The 16031-nt window shown below is 41.7% G+C and overlaps 2 protein-coding genes across 2 annotated transcripts; both read left to right on the plus strand.

The window, feature by feature from the left end:
- The first annotated feature begins 510 nt into the window (after window positions 1–510).
- On the plus strand, window positions 511–6766 carry fdxacb1 (ferredoxin-fold anticodon binding domain containing 1). Its single transcript, XM_062988938.1, has 5 exons — window positions 511–682; window positions 3515–3671; window positions 4022–4225; window positions 4502–4660; window positions 5178–6766. The coding sequence occupies exons 1-5, from the start codon at window positions 511–513 to the stop codon at window positions 6238–6240; spliced, it is 1755 nt and encodes a 584-aa protein (XP_062845008.1). The 3' UTR covers window positions 6241–6766.
- Window positions 6767–8517: 1751 nt separating this feature from the next.
- On the plus strand, window positions 8518–15712 carry alg9 (ALG9 alpha-1,2-mannosyltransferase). Its single transcript, XM_062988570.1, has 15 exons — window positions 8518–8663; window positions 9408–9543; window positions 9882–10016; window positions 10327–10397; window positions 10491–10579; window positions 10676–10811; window positions 11266–11353; window positions 11580–11685; window positions 11802–11924; window positions 12022–12176; window positions 12933–13062; window positions 13345–13492; window positions 13591–13720; window positions 14322–14452; window positions 15057–15712. Exons 1-15 carry the CDS (start codon window positions 8518–8520, stop codon window positions 15178–15180), a joined length of 1848 nt encoding a protein of 615 aa, XP_062844640.1. The 3' UTR covers window positions 15181–15712.
- The last annotated feature ends 319 nt before the right edge of the window (window positions 15713–16031 follow it).

Consider the following 16031-nt stretch of genomic DNA (forward strand, 5'->3'; position numbering starts at 1 on the left):
CTCTTGACACACTACAAATGACATTATGGGCGTTCATCCTAGTTTATGGCACTTTGTGAGTTCCACCTTTATGCAGTACTTTTGTTCAGTACATCAGGGGTTTTAATGTTATTTATGTAGACGTTTCTTGTAAGTGATACACATATCAACGCAGTGTACTACAGAGTGAACACAGTACGGTTTAGGACACAGCCCACTGGTTGTTTCAGCCCGGATTACAGCGCATGTTACGCTTCACATGGGTTTCCAGTATTGGACATACAATGAATGAAGTGTTGTTAAAATGATGTAGTAGGTATGTTTCATGTACTGATTTTACTAAACTTTAAATGAACCAGAGTTAGAATTGCAGTAGTGAGCTCTGCTCTACATTTACAGCCAGCTCTCTCAACATGGACAGTCCAGACTGTAGTGTTAGGTAACTAGTACATATTCGGAACATGTGAACATGTTAGGAAAGGCTTTTAATCCGCATTTAAATTGCACTCTGATAAAAATATACTAGTAATGATGTCAGAAGGATTGTCGGTTCTCCTGGTTGGAGAAGGAAACTTTTCTTTCTCAGCGTCTCTAAGTGAATCGGTTCATGCTTTAAGAATCACCGCCACCTGTTTACAAAACGAACAGCAAGCCCTGCTTCAGGAAAACGCTTCACTGAATATACAAAGACTTCAAGACCGAGGTAAGACCATGTTACTGCTGTTTAACGCGATTTCTTTACAAATCATGTGAATCTCAGGGTTTACAGCCTAGCTCAGAAGGAGTCGATTCTTCGTATGTAGGCATTAGGAATTTAGAGTCGATTCCAAACGCTTGAGTCGACTCTGAACTAACACTTAACTGAGGTGATGTTAATGAACATTTTCATTAAAACTACAAATCGTATTATTTAACTAGCTCAATCAACATCGCACTCGTTGTTTTACAAAACAGGTTGTTTTATTTTATGCGAACAAGAATCGTCGTTGAATCGACTCCGTTTTCCCCCCAAATAACTACTGCGGTCAAACCAGCCCCCACTTCGAAATGCGCAGTCAAATCAGCCCCCACTTTGTTTCTGAGGATGTGACTACATCAGTTATAAATTTATCAGTTACAAATATAAAAATATATCGGTTACAAATATATATAAATATATCACTTAAAAATATGAATATATCAGTTAAAATATATATAAAAATATCACTTAAAATATATAAATATACCAGTTAAAAAATATATAAATGTCAGTTAAAATTATATAGATATATTAGTTAAAAATATATAAATATATTAGTTAAAAATATATAAATGTATCAGTTAAAAATATGTAAATATAATAGTTAAAAAATATATAAATATATCAGTTAAAAATTGAAAAATTTAATGAACCAATTTCTTCCTGCAAACTGTATTTGGGATACAATTTCAAGCTTTGAAAAAGAGAGTTGCTAATAACCTGACATTATGATTTTACTTTAAATTTAAAGTCAACTAAAATGTAATCTTAGCTCTTTAATTTTTATTGTTATTAAAAGGAATCTACTTGTTTCCACACAACAATTTCACTTTGTAATGATAATACACCATCTGTAGTTTACACTCAGTTAATCATAAAAGTCCTTTATTTAAAAATGACACATCAGAATGGTTTGAAATGAACTGAGTGACATCTACAGATGGTGTACTATCATTATGAAGTGGAATTGTTCTGTGGAAACTAGAGAATTGTTTTTAATAACAGTCTAGACTGAAAATAATAGAAAAATAACAATATAAAAGTCCTTTATTTAGAAATGATACATCAGAATTACTTGTTATTAACTGAGTGACATCTACAGATGGTGTAATATCATTATGAAGTGGAATTATTGTGTGGAAACTAGAGAATTGTTTTTAATAACAGTCTAGAGTGAAAATAATAGAAAAATAACAATATAAAAGTCCTTTATTTAGAAATGATACATCAGAAATGCTTGATATTAACTGAGTGACATCTACAGATGGTGTAATATCATTATAAAGTGGAATTGTTCTGTGGAAACTAGAAAATTCTTTTTAATAACAGTCTAGAGTTAAAATAATGGAAATATTACAATATTAAGACTTTTATTTAAAAATGACACATCAGAATTGCTTGATATTAACTGAGTGTAAACTACAGATGGTGTAATATCATTATTAAGTTGAATTGTTCTGTGGAAACTAGAACATTCTTTTTAATAACAGTCTAGAGTGAAAATAATAGAAATGTGAAAATATAAAAGACTTTTATTTAAAAATGACACATCAGAAATGCTTGATATTAACTGAGTGACATCTACAGATGGTGTACTATCATTATAAAGTGGAATTGTTGGAATTGTGTGTTAGAAATGACACATCAGAATTGCTGTCACGTTATTACCAACTCAGTTTGCAGGAAGAAATGGGTTTATTTATTTTTATACATTTTTAACTTATATATGTATATATTTTTAACTGATACATTCATATTTTTTTAACTGATACATCTATATATTTTTAACTGATATATTTCTGTATTTTTAACTGATATATTTATATATTTTTACCTGATATATTTCTGTATTTTTAACTGATATATTAATATATTTTAACTGATATTTATGTATTTATAACTGTAGTCACGTTTATAAATGTAGTCACGTTCAGGTTGTCAGGTTGTTGACTTTTTTTTATCAGTTTTACCAGACGCTATTACTGTAATGTTTAGTATACGCACATCCTCAGAAACAACGTGGGGGCTGATTTGTCTGAATCCTGTGAATATTACAGTTTATACAAGTACTTGATTCATCTTAATTGATCATCTGATCTAGGTACAGCATTAAGAACTGAATTTGAACCGATTCTGAGCCGATTCTACTCTGTGTTAATGATTCACCTAAGTTTATGTGTGTATTGGTGTGTTTATTTGAAAATGCTTCATTTTTACACAACTGTTCAGGAAAATAATTTTTAATGGTGTGATACAAAAATTATTAAAACAGGTGTTTCGTAAATAAGAACCTGCTGGAACATGGCTGATGCTGTCCACAGTCAAGTGAGCTTTACACTTCTGTGCAAGTATGATGCTTGTACTGTTTATATACTTTGTAATGGGTGAGGTCAAACTAGCCCTATTTGTATGGGCACAAAGAAGTTAGCAGCTATAGTCGTATTGAGCAATTTGAAATTGCTGTACACTATGTGTTTTTTTTTAACCTAGCAGGTTTGGCCATACTAACAGAAAAAAGCAGCGGTCGTGCGTTAGGTCTTGGTCAGTAATCAGCCCATACAGCACAATGTGGGCTTTGCTGTGTGACTAATTTCGTTCACACCACCTCTGTGAAGAGGCTTGTAAAGTGGTGACTGTATGGTGACGATGGTGTCACGCGTCCCTCGATGTAGTGCGATAAGCTGTTGGATTTGCATACTAGTGGCCAGAGCACAGCTTTGTGGAGGCAGTTGCTATGAAACAGGCTCTTAAAACTTGATAATGGACGAAGCACGTTTCTAATCTGTGTGTCTGCAGGCTGTCCTGTGCTTTTTGAAGTGGACTGCACACGATTGGCGGAGCACGAGGTCATCCGGCGCCACCCGTACGACCGCGTCATCTTCAATTTCCCTCACTGCGGACGCAAAAGCGGAGTCAAGAAGAACCGTGCACTGCTGGCTAAATTCTTCGTGAGGTGAGGGTCATACCAGGCCCCATGATGTTATGTAAACCCCGTTAGTGTAGCACAATAGGAACAGTAGGCAGTTCTTGCTGCTTAGGAACACAGCGGTGTTTTCTTAACCTCATTACTATGGAGGTAAATATGTTGCAAAACTTGCACACCTGGGAAAAACAATTTGTACCTGTAAAATAAAAATCTATATCTACAAAAAAAAAATTATGGTTGGGGGGTGTTTGGTGGCAAGATTTTGACTGGTCTGCATCCGGAAACAATATAAAGGACAGAATAGTTGTTCTAATTATATTACAAATGTATGCAGACAATGTATGCCACTCACATAATTCATTTTTGTTTGTTCCTAGCTGTGTCGAAGTGCTCAAGGCCGACGGAGAAGTGCACGTGGCTCTGTGTAACGGCCAAGGCGGCACTCCACACGACAACCCGTTGAGAGAATGGCACAACAGTTGGCAGGTAGTCGCCATGGCAGCCGAGGCCGGCCTCATTCTCGGCGAGATCCGTCCGTTCGGTCACGTCGAACATCAAGGATACAGATGCACGGGATACAGGTGAGAACGCGTGTCTGTCTAGACATGTCTGTATATTAGTTTTGACACATTTCTGATGACTGCCTGCACTTACTGTTCATGCTGGTTCTCAGCTCTGCTGTCCTTGGTTATGTCTGAGGGAGGGTGGGGTGCTAGCCTGCAGCCCTTTTTGACCAGGGTGGGTGTGGTGCATGCTGCAGAATTAGAATAGTAATTACTATAAGCCAGGAAATTAGGAAATTGGGAAGGAAAGAAAGAAATTTCCCAGAACTCACCTTCTCTTTTATGTCTCTGTAGGAGTCAGGATAAAGGGTTTCATGTGGATGGGGCACCGAATCATATTTTCACCAGAAGTCTCCCGTACACCGTGCCGGTAAAGCGGAAAATGAAAACAACAGTCGGAAAAGAGACAGTTTGCTACGAGCTTCCTGAGGAGTTGAGTGAATATGTCAACAGGTTTGTATTCAAATGATCAAATGAATTATTGCATGGTTTGGGAAATTCAACTGTGTATTATTGGCTACCATATTATATGATTAACCGGGACACCAACCAGTTCCAGCCAGAAATTATCATTAATATTTTATTTATATTTTTTTCTGCATTTTTCCCCCCATATTTCTCATTGCCGGGTCCCTTATTATACAGTTTTCCCAAAATCACTGGGTGCAAAACAGTAACACACTCCAGACAGGACATTCTCCTATAGTGACCCCACCCCCCACTTGAGCACCTATAACCTCCAGATGCCTTTATTAAATGTAAGCCAAAAAGACATATTTGTTCGGCCATCATTCATAAGAATATTCATTCATTTAATCATTCACTGTCTTTGAAAGGTCTAATGAAAAGTATATGGACACCCCTCTTAATTATTACGTTCAGGTGTTTCTGCTACACCTTCTGCTTGCATTATCATGTGCATAATCCTCATAAGCATATGTAAGTATATTTTGACTTCTCTGGTTGGCAGGGATTTCCTCGCCCAGCACTCGTACCACCCCGTCAAACTCGTCCTTGAGCAGCTCCTGAGGGAGATCAAATCCTCGTGGCCTGTCTGCACAGTGGGCGGCAATTTCCCCGAGTTGGTCAGCTGCTCCCAAGAAGAACCCCAGGCCTGGTGCTCGAACCTGAGCTCTTCTGAAATCTACAGGATCAAACCAGTAGAAACCCACCCCTGTGAGCGTAGTGGAGGTGGTCAGAGGGACTGCGAGTCCATGGAGGGGGAAGCGAGCCCCATCAGCAGCTACGTGCTTCGACCGTCTCTGTTAATGCACGCTGAGGAGATTGTCCAGCGTGATGATTTCAGTCCGGGAACCTTCCATGCTCTAAGTGGTCTGGTTTTCCAGAGAGTTCCCATCTCTCCGAATTGTTCTCCTGCTTTCCATCAACTTCTTCTTATTACTGTTGTACCTTCTGAATCCCAGCCTATCCAGCAGGTTCAGAACTGTCTGGAAGCCTTGCTTTCACACTACGACATCTCCTTTGAGAGCGAGCAAGTAGGTGTGGAACATCGAGTCCTGATAAGCTCTCGAGAACTGCCGAATTTTGGGCAAATGACATGCAAGCCCGTCCCTGGATCCAAACACCAGCTTTGTGAGAGCTCGCTTTTAACCCTGCTGCTGAATCTGGACCACCTAGCCACCCTTGCTTTTTCAGTCCCAGATTGGCGCCTACTGTGGAGCGCCGATCCGCGCTTCCTAGCATGTTTCCGACCTGGCACGTGGTTGCCCGGACCCTTCCAGGCGTTCTCCCTTTACCCTCCGAGTTACACCCACGACGTGAGCTTTTGGATAGAACCGGACGTTTACGACGAGCTCGAGTTCCACCGGGCGGTGCGTATAGTTACGTGCGGAGCAGTCAAGGACGTGCAGCTGGTGGACCGCTTCTGCCACCCGCACATGGGTCACGCCAGCCTGTGCTACCGCTTGGTGTACCATTCTCTCGATCAAGCCCTGTCCCGTAGCAGAGTGCTGGACCTGCAGAATCGGCTGCGTACGCTGCTTCCTCTCCGTCTGAACGTCACCCTCAGGTGAATCCAGGTGGTTCCTCTTGCAAGTGTCCACATACTTTTGGTCAATGCTCACCCCCAGCCGAGCACATATTAAAATAATTATTAATATTGTATTTTATACATTTATTTATTATTGTTGTTGATCTCTGTTTGGAAATATGAAAAGATGTAAATATCAGCTGTGGCATAATTCTGCATTATGACTTATCATGATAAACAGCCAATCACATTTCAATTTTGCGCTTTTGTTATTTTACGTGATTTAAAAAGCGTATTTTTTGTGATGGTGGTTGAGTGGGTGACGCACAGCAACATCAGGTATTCCAGTTTTTCCCCTCTTCCCTGGTACATGCAGAAGATGAACTGATTGCTTTAAATGCAATTGGATTTGAGCGGGTGAGCAAACGTGTAGGTGTGTGGTCATCTATGAGAAAGTGGTGCCTATTTAGAGGTGTGGTTTTGCCTTGTGCCCTGTGTTCCCAGGTGATGTATTGCTGGACTCATTTTTATTCTCGTAAGGCTGAAACGACTGCAACTAATAAAAACTACTGAAAATCTGCTAGTTTTTGTGTTTGTTTAAAACAAATTGCAAATAAATTCATTGTAATTTGGGGTTTGTGTGTCTTAAAATAGGAATAAATACCCCTTGTGCTTTAATCTTTGCAGTCACTGTAAGGGGTGTCTGCATGGGTTTCGAAAGTTTCATTTTACATCTCAGACAGAAGATGCAGAAGATAACCTGGCTACTCAAGGTTTGCCAAGTGTAAGTGAATGTGTGGGGTTAACCTTGAGAGTACCGGGACAATTATGAACAACGTGTATGTTCCTGACTTGTTCCACTCAATGTTTTCAAAGGAAGTCAGACCCAGCACAATCTTGACCGGAAAGAAGTGGTCTATATTTATTTTCATTTTTGTTTTAAAAGAAAGAGCTACTTTTCAGATTACTAAATTTATCATTAATACACATAACTGTTGTTTGGTTAATCAGTGTATATACACCAACCATCCAAATCATTAAAACCACCACCCAAAATTAAATGTTGGACCGATGATGGTATTTTCTCAATAGTTCACGTGTTGAAAGCATCAGATACGATTAACACAAAGACCAGAATGACCTGAGCAATGCTTCCCCTCCCCCAAATATACCGAAGTAAAAGGGCAGCTGTAGTCTAGTGGTTAAGGTTCTGGCCCAGTAATCAAAAGGTTGTTGGTTCAAGCCCACCACTGCCACGTTGACATTTTTGGTCAATTGAGCAAGGCCCTAAACCCTTAATTGATTAGAGTGTATACTGTACTGTCACAGTACTGTAAGTCGCTTTGGATAAAAGCATCTGCTAAATGCTGAAAATGTAAATCTAAAAATCATAAACATATTCTAGGGTGGCTCGGTGGGTAGCACTGTCGCCTCCAACAAGAAGGTCCTGGGTTTGATTCCCAGATGGAGCAATCTGGGTCCTTTCTGTGTTGTTTGCATGTTCTCCTTGCGCTTGTGTGGGCTTCCTCCTGGTGTTCAGGTCCCCCCATCGTCCAAAGACATGCAGTCAGGGTAAATGGAAATATTACAGTCCCCCTAGGTGTGAATGTGTGTGTTCATCTTGTGTTATGGAATGGTGACCTGTCTGGGGTGTTTCTGACATTTCACTTAATGAATTCCAACCCTGAGCAGGATAAAGCAGAGGTAAAACAGGTAATGTATAAATAAATCCATGCATGGTGGCTCGGTGGGTAGCACTGTCGCCTCCAACAAGAAGGTCCTGGGTTTGATTCCCAGGTGGAGCAATCTGGGTCCTTTCTGTGTGGAGTTTGTATGTTCTCCTCGTGTCCAGGTGGGTTTCCTCCTGGTGTTCAGGTTCCCCCCATCGTCCAGAGACATGGAGATAATAAATAATATAATAAATAGGTATGAGTGTATGAATGTGTGAGCGTTTGCCTTGTGATGGACTGGTGACCTGTCCGGGGTGTTTCCTACACTTCACCCAGTGAATTCCAACCCTGACAGGATAAAGCAGTGATAAAACCGACAATGAATTAATGAAATTATTAGTTCATTTGTGGGCAGTAGACACTATTCTGACTAGCCACTGTTATGGCCATTGTGGTGGTATGGAAGTAGCCACCCTATTACTGTAAAATGTACCAAGCTGTGTACTGTAGTGTCTAGATAATATGGTTAATGACCAGATAAATGAATGAATGAATGAATAAATGAACGAATTCCACCACTGCTTGTGCTAGCATGTTGTTTTGAGGACTGAGAGAAACTCCGCCATGATGATGACGCGCCAGCACTAAACATGGCGGCCAAAGGAGTCCGTCAGAGAAACAGACGGGGAAGCAAACAAGATACAAACAGCACTAACAGTCCCAGTGTCGGTGAAAATAAGACAGCAAAGGAGGAAAAGAGCTCAGAGGAGAGCAAAAACAACGATTTATTAAATGAGTGAGTACCTTTATTTAAAATAAAATGTCTTTGTTTCAGTGACACATCAGTCTATAATGAATCCAGTCATACAGCAAACTAGCTCATCTATACTAAACAATACATTTACTTTACATAATAACATGTCGGTTATAACATGCACACACCTATTTATTTTATTTATGTGGAAATATGTAACGTTGTAATATTTTGCGAGGTATAAAAGGACATTTCATTCATTCTCCCTTATCCTGGACTCGATCTCTGAATGATTTCATTAATCAAGTAACTTTATTACAGTAAATGTATCTATAATCACATGTGCATGTTTTACTGTATGGATTCTACTTCATTTAGTAAGATTAATATCAATAATCATATATTTACATGCGACTAAACGTCAAAAGCAGGTTGGCGATTATCATGTGTCTGTTGCGCATGCGCACACTCACCTACATGCCAGAATCCAGATCTGGAGTCCCCACTGCTCCTGCTTCAAGCTCATCAGATCCAGATCTGTGCTTCAAACCCAAATTCTAGCATGATTTACAGTGTTTACTATCTACCACTGTAATAGTAAGCAGTACTCATACACTCTTAACAGCCTACGTATGAAAGTATGGATAAATACCCACTTCTAACCTCTTTTTATTTCATACAAGATCTATATTTCATTTCTTTGCTCTGCTTTACACACCTTCTGCTTCTTAGATATTTCCCAGTTAAGCACGTCACCGTCCTTAGCCCACCCTGCTCTCGTTTCAGGTCCTCCAGTAAGGCGGGCCAGGTTTGGGCTCCCGAGGGCTCCACCGCTTTCAAGTGCCTGTTGTCGGCTCGCTTCTGCGCGGCTCTGCTCAGCAACATCTCAGACTGCGATGAGACCTTCAACTATTGGGAGCCGGTAATTAAAACCGTCCTGTTGGTTTATGTATGATTTTATATTCCAAGTATTCTGAAACAGAACAGACAGTCTTCCAATTATCAGTGGTATCAGGTGGGATAATAACTCCCCTCTTTGACCCAGTCTAGAGGTTTCCATTTCCCCAATGTAGATCTGCTGCCTCTTGCACCACCCTCAATGTTTACACAATAGCCTGCCGCTTCTTTTCACCTGTATGGCATACGAAGAGACTAGAGAGGGTGCTATGTGTCATGTGACCCCCACCCGACCTTCCCCAGGATCAGTTGCCTGCAGTTTGTCTGCTTGTAAGAACTTTTTTCCTTTTCATTTTTTTCCAGACTCATTACCTGCTGTATGGAAAAGGGATGCAGACATGGGAGTATTCACCAGCCTACGCCATTCGCTCCTATGCGTACCTGTGGTTACACGCCCTTCCTGCCTGCTTTCACGCCAAGATACTGCAGACCAACAAGGTGAATAAAATCATCTTCATGTTGCTGTGTCATAAAACTAAAATCTACAAACCTTCATGTTGTTCTGTTCCATTGATGCGCTCTGGGAATCCTCTGGAATGAAAACGATATAGAAAATAATAGACAATGATGTATCGGTTGAAGGTTTTGCAAATACATGTATAATTATTTTGTTAATAGGGGTCCTGAGGGAGGCGTGTACTAGCCCTCTGTCTCTCCTCGGGCCGGTGTTGGCCACCAGAGTTCACTGGGAAGTTGTGGACATGTGTAGGATGTGACCCAACCCGTCACCACTTCTTTTCTCTTTCAGGTCCTTGTGTTCTACTTTCTCCGCTGCGTGTTAGCGTTTGCCTGCTGTGTGTGTGAACTCTACTTCTACAAGTGAGTGCAACCACTGGATGTTACCACCTGATTTAGTTCCTGCCTGGCGGTCGATCAAAATTACATGAAAATGTTCTTCTGTGTAAATTGTAGGGCTGTGTGTAAGAAGTTCGGCCTGCACGTCGCCCGCCTCATGCTTGCCTTCCTGGTTCTAAGTGCGGGGATGTTCTGCTCCTCTGCAGGTAGGTTTGGACACCCTTCGACCCCTTCCCCCCCACACACAAACAAATACACATATAAATATATACATATGTGTTTGTGTGTGTGTGTGTTTACAGCTTTCCTGCCCAGCACTTTCTGCATGTACAGCACAGTGGTCGCGATGACTGGCTGGTTCCAAGGGCAGCCCAGTCTGGCCATACTGGGCGTGGCGGCAGGTGCTATTGTTGGTTGGCCCTTTAGTGCTCTGCTCGGGTGAGTACCAGCTACGAGACCCCGTTTTCTTATCTAAGTAAAACTGTACTCAACAAAATCAAATTAAAGAGTAATTCAGGTTCGAGTCTCAGAGGGACTGCCAGCCTGGTTGGCAGCGCCTGAGGGAGAAAAGACTGGATGGGGTGTCGCCTTGTTGCTGCTCGAGTGAAGGAAGAGTACTTTAGTCTATCGTTCTCCTTCATGTAGGAATCTGCCAGCGCCTGATGTGGGATGTGCGCTAGTCTGCAGAGGATTTGGACATGTCTAAATTTATGAAAAAACACCTCAGGAAGGGGAACCCTAGGTAGAACCCACATTTCCAGCTGTGGCACTTCATCACATCTTCATGTGTTGCACTATCTGAATGTAATATTGAATATAATAATGTTCTTGTTGTATGGTAGACCACTGGCATGTTTCTTTGACCTTATGGGTGTACTTTGGTCTGTTTCAGGTTTCCTATTGCTTATGACTTTCTCCTGATTAAGAAAAACTGGAAAAGCTTTATTCTGTGGACACTGGTGGCTCTGGTGCTCTTTCTGGTAAGAACAGTGCAGGTTGCTGCCGTCATTTCTTTATTAGATTTGTAATAATTCAAGAAAAGTAGGACTTGAGATTTCAAATCACATAATAAATTGATGTGTGACCCTCAAATTGTAAAGCCAAATCTAATCCCTAATTGCAGAAAGAATTGGGACAGTACAACAAAGCAAAATCAGAAGGTTTGTACATTTTCCTAGAATCTAATATGCACACTGTGTTCTTCAGGTGCCTGTTGTTGTGGTGGACAGTTATTACTACGGCAAGCTGGTCATCGCACCTCTTAATATAATACTGTACAACATGTTCACTCCTCACGGGCCGGATCTCTACGGTGAGTACTGGTACTAAATACTCATCTTCACAACAGTACTTTGTAGTTGTAGGCAGTTGTAACCACATAACTACACAGAACATGAAATGAAACCAAATAAATCGCATTTTTTGCAGGTACTGAGCCATGGCATTACTATTTCATCAACAGTTTCCTGAACTTCAACATCGTGTTCGTTTTGGCTCTGTTCTCTCTTCCACTCACGGCTCTGATGGAGGGGCTGCTTCAGCGCTTCAACGGTGAGTTGTGTAAGCGAGTAAAAGCTACTTTTCCCCCCTCAGTGTTGCCACATCTCCTAAATACACCTAAACTCCCACAATCCGCTGTTTCCTGCAGTGCAGAACCTCGGCCGTCCCTACTGGCTGACCCTGTCGCCCATGTACCTCTGGATGCTGGTGTTCTTCACCCGGCCTCACAAGGAGGAACGCTTCCTGTTTCCCATCTACCCCCTGATCTGCCTGTGTGGCGCCGTAGCCCTCTCCTCTCTTCAGGTAAGACAGTACGGGCGTAGCTACCATCTCAAACACTGCGCAAACACTCACTGTATTACACTGTATTTAAATGCGTCGTGTTTGGAGAGACACGCTACGCTCTCAAGATCGTCCACTGCTAGCGCAGGTGCCTCGACCAACATTACTCCGGCAATGAATTTTAACCCCATATAGGCACACCAATCATGCCTATGTGAGCATTACCAAAACTCTCTCTAAGACTCGGAGTTAGCGAAACGTCATTGTATGCTTGCTCAATACCACTGAGATCCTGGGTTCGAATCCACAGCAGTGCTATTGGCATCTATATACAGTGTTTGGCTATGCCTAAGTAAGATGGGAGGGTGTTTCCGAGGTCCCATGATGGATTGGCGTCCTGTCCAGGGTGTATTACTACATTGTGCTCATTGATTCCAGGGAAACCGGATCCCATCACGACCCTGATCAGACACATGTGCAGTCACTGGCTGCTTCTTTTCATCTTTTCACCTGCCAGAGGTGGATTGACACCCAAATGCTGTAACATTATGCCTTACATGGATTATTCGCTACTTGTTTGCTTTGATCAGTCACATTAGTGCAACGCCAATGACCTCTCTCCTTCAGTCGTGCCTGTTGAACGCTCGTCAAGGTGCTATCGACCTCTTGTTGTTGGCTTGTTGGTGGCAGGGGCATCACTGCTCTTTATTTAGCCATCTTGATTCATAACATGCCACAGCATGTGGTTTGATGGGACCTTTCTGTGTTTTCTGACAGAAATGCTACCACTTCATGTTCCAGCGCTATCGTTTAGAGCACTACACCATCTCCTCCAACTGGCTGGCCCTGGCCTCTGTTTTTCTGTTCGGTGTGCTCTCTCTCTCCCGCTCGGTGGCTCTCTTCCAAGGTAGGTTCCTGAATATATACTGTATACACACAACTCTGACTTATTTGCATCCACCTTTGCATCCCTGCAGAAAAATCTTACGAGGGCGACCTCTAGCGGGCACAATTGGCAGTGCCTACAGCAGACAAAATTGGCCATCAAGTCGTCTTGGTGGGGAAAAAAGTGGATTAATAAGTGGGCGGAGTTTCCAAGTCTAAACAAATAAAATAGCCAAAAAAGGAAAACCTCAAAGCTCACAACAATATATTTGTTCTTGTTCTTATGTTTTTAATGTGCTCGCAGGTTACCACGCGCCTCTAGACCTGTATCCCGAATTCCACCGCATCGCTAAGGACCCGTCCATCCACGCGGTGCTCGAGGGCAGGCCGGTAAACGTGTGTGTAGGCAAGGAGTGGCATCGCTTCCCCAGCAGCTTCCTGCTGCCCAACAAGTCAGTAAATCTAGATGCGCTGATATCTCCTGAACGTGAATTCAGTATCTGACCTGATTCGATTCCTTCTTACCTCACTTGTGTTTGTTTGCTGATAGCTGGCAGTTGCAGTTCATTCAGTCGGAGTTCAGGGGGCAGCTGCCGAAACCCTTCGCTTTAGGTCCGGATGCCACCCGTCTGATCCCCACAGACATGAACGACCAGAATCTTGAAGAGCTGTCCCGTTATGTGAGTGACTCCTACGTTTGTGATAGAGCTTGTAATGTTAACAGCTATAAATATGATTTGTTGATTATATAATGTAATACTGTAATGGGACAATAAGCAGAATGCAAATGGAAACAAAAAGCAGTGTTTTTTAATAATAATAGTACAACAGTTTTTTACCTTCTACAGTCCATAATATTATTGAAAGATACAGATAGTTCAATGAAGTTGCACTTTTCTAAATCTCAACATGCGTGTGTAAAAAAAAGATAATCATTTGGGATCTGGAAAACTTGGGAAAACCCTGTGCCAGACAGAAGGTTCATCCCTGCATACACAGATCCAAGTTAAGACCCTGCATACCCTGCAAAGTGCCAGCCATATATCAACAACATCCAGAAATGCAACAGAATTCTCTGGGCCCAAGCTCATCTGATATGGACTGACGCAAAATGTTCGTGTTGTGTGGATGCGACAGGGTTACCACAGACCACAAGGCATATGAATTTGTCCAGTTTAGGGACAAAAAGGGGATGCACCAAAAATCTGGATCCCTAGCGTGTGACATCATTAAAGAAATTGTGTCATATATTATATTTCTGTTGTGTTTTATGTAACATAGGTGGATCTGAAGCAGTGCCATTATCTGGTGGATTTGGCCACAGATACAGAAACTCCACGAGAACCACGGTACGCGGCTAACAAAGACGAGTGGAGCATCGTTGCAGAAAAACCTTTTCTAGATGCTTCAAAGTAAGTTTTTCATAAGTGTGTTATGCTTTGCAGAACAAAGCCTAGCTCAGTATATTCTACAGCTACTTAGCTACAGTTTTTATGCTGGATGCCGTTCCTAAAGCAAATCCACATTTTTTTGGGATGGGCGTTGGGTCCACAGAGAGATTCGAACCCCGGATCTCAGCGGTAGTGGGCAAATCTGTTTTACCGGCCAAACACCACGGTTCTAAATATCCCTATAATATGGTCAGAAGTGTTTATTTGGGGTAATCACTGATTAACACACACTTTGATAATGACGCCTTTAATAAATGTCCAGAAGGGCGCGCCAAAGTCCAACGTTAATGCTTTACACCGTCATTGCTCTGAGTTTATTTTTTATTTGTGGAACCTTTTTTTACCCTTAGTACCTTTTTGAGCCGACTAATCATCCCAGTTATTACACTAAGTACAAATTCTAACTTCGTGAAACACAATATATGGCCAAAAATATGTGGACACCTGACCATGAGTTTGTTGGACATTCTGTTCCCAAATCATGAGCATTAATATATTGTTTGTTCCCCTTTTTACTCTACTGGAAAGGCTTTTTACAAGATTTCCTCATTTGTCTCATCTGCAGGTCATCCAGGTTCTTCAGGGCGTTCTTCGTTCCTTTCCTATCTGAACACTACACCGCCTACAGCAGATACGTCATCCTCAAACCCCGGCGAGCGAAACACAGCAGGAGACGAACGCAACACTAACACCTTGCTTTGTTTTTTTCCTTCCTCACTGTTGCGTTTCTTTATTTTCTTCTTCTTTTAGAAGATTTTCTGCAAAATGAACATTCATTTCCTCAGTAACAGCATGGATACATAAGCCATTTTGCACACTGTTAAACCATTCCATCCATCCATCTTCACCATAGTGCTGCAGACCTTTAACACAACAGGACCCTCATTTCAGGTTCAGCATTCCCTTTAAGATCCCTTCTTTTGTCGTTCCGTCTACTCGAGCTGGTCTTGGACAATGCACTGAACTCGCACCAGGTCTCACTTTACATCTGTCGCCTTGTCAGTCTCAAGTCTTAGTGGAATACGTGGATTTGTGTGTGCTGAGTGTGACCCTGGTCCCATCACATTGCGAAAAAAAACTATATTTTTTTGTTTGAACAAGCAGCAGGAATTACGGGCCAGGGTGTCAGTGGGCAAGTTGGTGTCAGTGATGTCATGTCTCGTCCAGATAAAGAATCATATCGGTGTTTTTGATGGAGTGAAATAAAGAGTGTCTTGATAAGTGTGCTGAGCACTGTCTATTCATTACACCATACAAATATAATTAAGGTCAAATGTTTACATACACTGTTCTAGACATAAATAGTGCAGTAAACTAGCCTTAATCACCTAACAAGTAAGCACCTACAACATATTTTTATTTTTCAAAATAAGTCCACAATGATGTTTCACAGAGTTGTTTGCGGATGAGGTCAGCATTCTCTGGCGTGAGTAGGTCATTTGTCCACTGCCTTGGATATTAGGTAGGTGATTAAAAGGGTGCTGGCACTGCCAAGTTGTGTGTCAGGATCAGCCACCTGGTGCTGTCAGCATAACAGCAG

This window comes from Trichomycterus rosablanca, chromosome 26, assembly GCF_030014385.1.
Source record: "Trichomycterus rosablanca isolate fTriRos1 chromosome 26, fTriRos1.hap1, whole genome shotgun sequence".
Lineage (NCBI taxonomy): Eukaryota > Metazoa > Chordata > Actinopteri > Siluriformes > Trichomycteridae > Trichomycterus > Trichomycterus rosablanca.

What these genes read in the sequence shown, in the direction of transcription:
- fdxacb1 (XM_062988938.1), top strand. Translation starts at nt 511, where the DNA reads ATGTCAGAAGGATTGTCGGTTCTCCTGGTTGGAGAAGGAAACTTTTCT. An exon ending in ACAAAGACTTCAAGACCGAG is followed by an intron (nt 683 to 3,514) that starts GTAAGACCATGT and finishes GTGTGTCTGCAG; the next exon opens with GCTGTCCTGTGCTTTTTGAA. An exon ending in TACAGATGCACGGGATACAG is followed by an intron (nt 4,226 to 4,501) that starts GTGAGAACGCGT and finishes ATGTCTCTGTAG; the next exon opens with GAGTCAGGATAAAGGGTTTC.
- alg9 (XM_062988570.1), top strand. Translation starts at nt 8,518, where the DNA reads ATGGCGGCCAAAGGAGTCCGTCAGAGAAACAGACGGGGAAGCAAACAA. An exon ending in GATGTTCTGCTCCTCTGCAG is followed by an intron (nt 10,580 to 10,675) that starts GTAGGTTTGGAC and finishes GTGTGTTTACAG; the next exon opens with CTTTCCTGCCCAGCACTTTC. An exon ending in GCTGCTTCAGCGCTTCAACG is followed by an intron (nt 11,925 to 12,021) that starts GTGAGTTGTGTA and finishes TGTTTCCTGCAG; the next exon opens with TGCAGAACCTCGGCCGTCCC.